The 7,291-nt window shown below is 37.1% G+C and overlaps 1 protein-coding gene and 1 gene segment (V, D, J or C); both read right to left on the bottom strand.

Annotated features, from left to right (window-relative positions):
* Positions 1–2,062: 2,062 nt before the first annotated feature.
* LOC107084930 lies at positions 2,063–2,573 on the bottom strand. The segment is given in 2 exon segments: positions 2,063–2,382; positions 2,528–2,573. Coding segments are annotated over 2 exon segments (366 nt in total).
* Positions 2,574–5,261: 2,688 nt separating this feature from the next.
* Positions 5,262–7,291, bottom strand: part of LOC107084950 (pro-opiomelanocortin-like) — a 3,600-nt gene continuing 1,570 nt past the window's right edge. The window contains exon 2 of the mRNA XM_015375024.1: positions 5,262–6,550. Within this exon, the coding sequence (XP_015230510.1) occupies positions 6,089–6,550 (462 nt within the window). The 3' untranslated portion in view covers positions 5,262–6,088. The remainder of the gene's footprint in view (positions 6,551–7,291) is intronic.

Here is a 7,291-nt window from a genome sequence, read left to right as displayed (position 1 = left end):
ACATAAACCATCACATCTGTTCTATGTGGAGTCAATAAAGATCAATTAGCAACAAATCACCATTTTGTGTTCATGACAAGACATTTTCTCACAATTTTCCCCAAATTAGTTCAACATGGTTTAACGTGAAACATCTGGTTTTGGTCATATGAGAACTTAGAGATGATTCCTCTTATCTATGCCATAAAGTTCCGTTAGGATTGAAACTAAACGTCAACAAAAAGGTCGGAAAATGGTTTAAACTTTTTTTTTCACATTATAGTTTCCTCTTCAAATATTTTACTTTGTAAATAAATTAAATGTTTTTCCTGTAAATTAGAAGACCACTTTGTATATCTCAAATAAAGAAAAAATGTTGCTCAGTTTTTTTTTCAGAAATATTCCACATCTTTACTGCAGCTTCTAAATATTTAAACAATGAAAACAAAATACAAGATGCTATAAAACAATATTTGTAAAATATGTTTAACTTTGTAAGATGGTAAATCTGATGAATTTTAAGATAAAAATTAACCGAAAGCCTGTTTAGTAAAGATGTCATAAAATCAGTCAAAGTGATTTTTTGAACAAATTTCTTGTGTCAAAACTGTGCCTCATTTTTTTGTCATCTTAATTGAAAGCGAATTCACTGAGATACTCAGCGCACGTTCAACAATATATAGATTAATGACCACAGATTATTCATCTTTATCTGTGTCAGAGGTAGTTAGTATTGGAAAGACTTTTATTGTCATATTGGGGTCTAATCTTCTAACCCACATGCAGAAACACTCAGAGACAGGGAAAAAGGTCAAAAGGTTTATTGACAATGTTTACAGAGAAATGTGAACGGGGTCTTGGTTCGTCAGGCTGGTCACGGGAGGGAAGCAACTAGGGGAGGACCGATTGGTTAGAGTGGATCCAGGAAACCTGCTGTTTAACGGATGTTTGGGTTAATACCTGTTCAGGGGGTATTCTGACCAGCAGGGGGGGGGGGACCTTGAGGGTCCAGAGGCTGATCGGCAGGCTGAGGGCTGAGGGCAGACAGGCAGGTTCCAGGCAGAGAGAGTTTTCTCCAGGAGTTGACAGATAACCAGATATGTTAGGTTCTGAGAGGCAGAAGAACACAGAGTCAGAGAGGTTCTCAAAAAATCAGGAAAACAGATCAGAATTAGCTGGCTCAGGTTTGCTGGTACCATTACTGGCAAACACTCTGGCAGGGAAGTGTCTCCTCCTTAAGAAGGCCTCCAGACGAGCAGATGGAAAACAGGTGTGCAGAAGTCAGCTCACGCCCTCAGGAGAAAGGCTCCCTCTGGTGGAGAAAGGTGACAAGCCTGCAGTTCCCAACATTTATATTGTTTCAAAAATTTGATCCTTTAAAAAAAACAGGTTGAAAATACATATATATTTTTTCTAAAGTAAGATAGTTTTTAAACATAATGTGATATCTAATCAAAATAGGTTTCAAACGATGTCTTTGTGAATAAAACAGTAAAAGAAATGTCACATTGTCATGTGTTTGGTTTCTGTTAGCATTATCAATTATGTTTCCATTCATTCCAGTTAGTTTATTGATTTTTTTCTATTGTTGTTTAAACTATCTGCTCTGACATAATCTTCAGCTTGAACTTCAGTGGTGTTCAGAGTTTGATCTACTGCCTCTGAAACCATTTAGAGTCAATTAATCTATTTTTAGTTTAATTAATGAGCAGCTAGAGGGTTTGATCAGCTTTATGTTCTAATTAAGTTGTTTTTAGATTCAATATTTGGCTGAATTAAAGTTTTTTATTTTATTCTCTTAAAGCCTTATTTTGTCTGACCCAGCACTAGAGGCTTTAAACAATAGTTTTACTGTTCAAAGAATCTGTTCAGGCAGGAGAGATAAATCTGCATCGAGTTGTCAACGATGTTTACTTCCATTTATGTGTGCTCTATAGATGTTAATATATATTTTGAGGAAAGATATTTAGATCAAATTATTGTTACTCTGTGTGTGTTTAGTGATCTGTGTCAGAGTCTGCTGTGACATTCAGCTGGAGTTTCTGTTCAGTCTGACTGAGGGAGGTTTTTGTACGACTGTTTTTCACTGTGTGAACACGTACTGACTGTTGATGCTATGAGCACTCTGACAGTAGTAAACTCCAGCATCGTCAGCCTGAACTCCATTGATGGTCAGAGTGTAGTCAGAACCAGAACCACTTCCACTGAAACGATCAGGGACTCCAGACTGACGGCTGCTTCCACATTTTATAAGGAGTTTAGGAGCATCTCCTGGTTTCTGAAGGTACCATTGGAAGCAGTAACCTGTACTTGGATTAACTTTACATTTAATAGAGACTGTCTGTCCTGGAACAACAGACTGAGATCGTGGAGTCTGGATTATAGTGACTTGACCTGATGATCCTAGAAACACAAAATAAAAATACATTTTCTTGGAGAAAATTTGAGCTTAAAGACATTACATCACCATCCAAACCAAAGCTGGTTGATATGTATCCTGGGGAACATGGTTACATCTTAAGCCAAAGTTCTGATTAGAGAGTCTCACCCTGAACCAGGAGCTCCAGGATGGTCAGCAGTAGAGTCAGTAACATCATCATTGTGCTGCTGGTGGTTCAGTGGCTCTGAAAGGCCTGGACAGCCTCTGATCAACACTGACCTCTTAACAGCTGGGAGCAGAGAGGGAGGACACATATGCAAACACACTGAGTCAGTCACATGGAACTGAATTCGACATGTCATGTTTCCTTTTGAACCTTGACAAGTAGTTATTCTGGCCCAATGCCAAATGATGATCTGCTGCTTGAGGAAAGTTAACTTAGAATTTCACATTCACAATTCATTACCTCTGCCGAGGAGGTTATGTTTTTAGGAAAAGTTTGTGCCTTTGTCTGTCTGTGTAAAAAAACTTGAAAAGTTATGCTTTTAATGAAACTTTGATCAGAGGTGTCCCTCATGCCAAGGAACAATCTTGGCATGAGGGACACCAATAAAATTTGATGATGGTCCAGATCATGATCTGGACACAGGAATTTATTTGAAAAGGTAATGAGATAGGGATATTTTGCCCCATTGCTGTTTTCTGAGGAGCCACTAAAAGCTGCCCACCTGTGCCACACCGGTTGTGCAAATTCATTGAACTGTGAAAGCACTGGATCATGACCAGTTGAGCTACTGGAGCTGTGCTGCCGTCATCTGAGCCACTGCTGCAAACTACCAATCACCTTAAAGGGACCCCTCATCCAAGGCTACACTGAGTGAAAAAATGAACCCCTGCAAATGTTCATTCTGTTGTTTGCATCAGAATAACTCAAATCTCTTCAAGAGCTACCTGTTTAACGATCAAACTCGAACTGGGACGGAACAGGGCGGAGAGGTAAGTTTAAGGTGGCATAGAGGAGCAGCAGAGCAGACTGTCAACTCAAAATCTTGATGAGGTTGGAGCTCAGATTAGGTAAGGTGAGTTGTAGAACTCTCAGCATCTCAAGAGGCTTACTTCCAGGTCTGGAAGTACTTGAAAAATCCCAGAGGATCTGAAAGTTTCCCAAAACAGGCAAACACTCTGGCGAGGAGGTGATGATAGTCAGCTGCTCATATACTCCTCTGAGGTGATGAGAGATTTGTTGCAGGTGTGGGTAGTTGAGACGTGAAGGCAAGCCCTCCAAGACAGAAGTAACCAGATGGCACCATCTGGTGGACGAATGGTGGAACTGAAAAAGAAAACAAACTAACCCCACAAACTGGAACCACAACAGTTATAATAATTTAACTAGTCACCATTGATTGGTTTTACCCTTGATTTGAATGATCTATTAGTTAGCTAAAACTTCCAATTCCAGTTATTTCATTTAACCATAATCTACTGGTAAACTTGCACAACACATGTAAGTTAACATAAAACCAATCTGCATAAGAGTGAAAAATTTCAGAATTATTAATCAACATATAATATAAGGAAAGCAATGTTAAAACCTGCTGACTGGCATTTTGTTGTCTTTAATAACCTAGATGTTGTCTGCTGTGACTTACAGCTAGCTTCTAATCATGCTGACGTCCACATCCACTGACTGTCCCAGAGGAATTAACCCTGACAAAAGTTCAACAATCAGGGCTATAATTATTAAGCCTTTTTAAATATGAATCTTTTTCTATATTGACTTAGACTAACGACTTATCACTAATCTTATCTGAAACATGACACATCTGTCTGACATGTGATGCTTAACATCTTTCGTTTAACCTTGAAACCTGCCTGCTTCCTCGGTTCATTAGTGATGCTTGTCCATTGTCATGGTTTCTAGTCCAAAAGAAGGAAGTGAAAAACATTGTGTGAACTTCATTTATATATAAACAGAGCGAGAGTTTCAACCTCTTTATCTGTTTTACATGATATAAAAAGAAACAAGTCACATGAATTTTGCTTGCAACTCTCTTTATATTTTTATAACATCGACAATAATTTTATGAAATACAATCTAAACCATAATTCGCCTCCACCATCTTTTTTTCATCATCTGCCCTTTTTAATAGCGACTGTACATGATTAGGAGGGTGGAGCTGAAGTAAGAATATTGAAAGCTAAGCTGACAGGCTTAGGTATTTATTTATTTATTTATTTATTTATTTATTTATTTATTTATTTATTTATTTATTTATTTATTTATTTATTTATTTATTATTTCATTATTTTACTGCACCTTGGATTCCTGTCTCAGGCAACTTTTCCACCAGAGGTCTCCGGTAACTAAGTGTGACTAACTACTGTAGTTATTGTAATGATGCCGGGGTTTTTGCAGTATCTATACTTAACCTTAATATTTGATTTTTCTGGGGACTTTTCACTTTTATTCACTACATTTGAACACAAATATCTGTACTTTCTACTCATACTTTCTCAAAACTGGTGTGTTACTTCTGTACATATTTATACCGACATGACAGCTGCAACAAAACAGAGGGAAAATTGAGAGGAAATGAGAATATATCCAGAGACAGTTTGTTTATAAAAAAAAAAACTGTGATAGAAACATGCATGAAATCAGGGGGCTGGGAAACATTGCAGATGATGATGCAGATTCTGATACAGAAGGCATTCCCTATCATTTGATCCTTTATTTGATTTTAATGTACTTGAGTTTCTATCAATTTGAATGCTATTTCAACTTTAATGTAGTAAAGATTAGAGCTCTGAAGTATTCAGCTGCTAATTTTGGACTTTATTTCGATCCATATTATCTGATCGGAAATTTTAATATAAAAATAGAGAAAGTCGGTATGTTTTATGTTCTCTCATCCAACACCGTGAGCTGTGGAGTAAAACTAATCTATTTTCTGTGCATAAAACTTCAGTTTAAAAAAATAGGAACTTAAGAAGTTCTTTGCATGCTTTAAGGCAAAAATATAAATTTTCTATGTGCTCAAGTACAACGTAGAACCTAATTTTTATCTTTACTTAAGCAAAAGAGTTTAGTGAGCACTTTTCCTTTCACCAAAGTAATTTTAAGACAGGTGTGCGCTTTTATTTCAGTAAGAATATGAGTACTAACTTGTGCAGCTCTTGTTTCCATCCCTAACTTTTACATGCAGTCTATGAAGGAAACATAAAGCTGCAAGGTAAATCTCAATACTGCCATCCTTTGGCCATATTAGGGACGACAAGCGGTTGTTGTAAACATTTAAGCCATATCAATCATGTTTTCAAGTTTTACAAAATTGCAAAGATGTCCTGAAATATAAGACAAAATAATTTCTGTATCTTTACTAGAGGTGATGCCATCTGTTTATAAGCTTTCTGTTCAACCAAACCACAAAATAAATGAAAAGTAAGCTACTTCAGTAACTTGGTGACTTTTAGTTAGATAATTGATATATTCCTTTATTACTATAAGTCTGGAAAAAATGAAAAAGGTTTTGGCATCAAGAATCACCACTTTTTTTTAGCTTTAAAGAGCAATTTCTTAGAAGCGACATACTGCAAACTAAATGTACTTTATGAAAACATTTCTGTTACATATTGAGCTGTAGGACAAAAATATGAACATTCTATGTTCCAATCATTTATTCCTCCTGATCATCTTCCTTTTCTCATTTCGCTCTACTTTGCTCTTTTCTACTCTCCTTTGATGACATTTCTAAAGAGTGTGATCAGCGGCCTCTTGCTGTGCTCCTTCCAGCTCTTCATGAAGCCCCCGTAGCGTTTGTCTGCCGCAGGGCTGCTCCAACGGAAATGCTTCATCTTGTAGAGGATGTCTTTATTATCATGACGCTCCTTGGAGAGCTCCTCATCCTCGGCTGCTGCTTGTTCCCTGGAAAGCTCCAACCTCCCCAGCTCTCCAGGGAAAACAGTGATCCCATCCACACTTTTGCCTGTGTAGATTTTTAGTGGGCGGCGTTTTCTCCTGAGAGGATTCCCCCAACGAAAGTGCTTCATGGAGTAGGAGGCTTTGGTTTGAGAGGAGGAGGGAGGACTGGGTGAAGGAGAAAGAGAGACTGATAGAGAAGGCTGCGGGTAAACACTGGCAAGGATGGTGGTCAACTCATGAGGGTCGATTCCACAGAGCTGAAAACAGTCCTGCAGGACAAAGACATTGGTAGAACGAAAAAAACAAGTAATAAATGAATGAAAATAAACTAATAAATTACATTTGGACTTCTTTTGAGTCTCCTCCAGTTCTTTCCTTCACCTTGAAATTCTAAAAAACCCTAAAAACTCTAAGTTTGTGATTCTACAGCTTTTTTAGCCCATTTTCTATGCAACTTATTGTACTGTTTTGAATTATGTTTTCACATGCTAGAGCTTGTTAACCCAGTTGAGCAACATTTACTTTTCTCTTAAAAGATTCAACCACCAATCTGATTATCCCTACTGCATCTAAAGATTTACATTCGATAAATAAAATCTAGACCAAGAAGTAAATGAGCAGGTTTTCGTTAACATATTAAGCCTTTAGCATGTCTGTCATGATCTGACTCAGGGTATACATAGTGAAGGTCATTGAGCTTGATCTTTTTTGGTGGTTTTCCTGCTCAATTAGCTGGCTGGATATCTGTTCATTAATCAGACATGTTCAACAAATATTGCAGTTACCATGTTTCTCAAAACATTTTCTCGATGTTTTTCTGTAATTATACAGATTATCCACTTAATTTTTTTTTTTTAAATACAACAGATCATCTCTTAACTGTGAAACATCTGTGTTGCTTTTATTTTGTACCATTACTGCGTCATCAATCATACTCCTTCAGTGTGCAAAGCAAATCTGCACTGCAAAAAAATGAAATCTAAATAAGTCCTTTTTTATTTAAATAAGAC

The sequence above is a fragment of the Cyprinodon variegatus genome, unplaced genomic scaffold, assembly GCF_000732505.1.
Source record: "Cyprinodon variegatus isolate N-32 unplaced genomic scaffold, C_variegatus-1.0 Scaffold112, whole genome shotgun sequence".
NCBI classification, from domain to species: domain Eukaryota; kingdom Metazoa; phylum Chordata; class Actinopteri; order Cyprinodontiformes; family Cyprinodontidae; genus Cyprinodon; species Cyprinodon variegatus.
The sequence above is the reverse complement of the archived record's forward strand: the minus strand, read 5'-3'. Positions and strand labels throughout refer to the sequence as shown.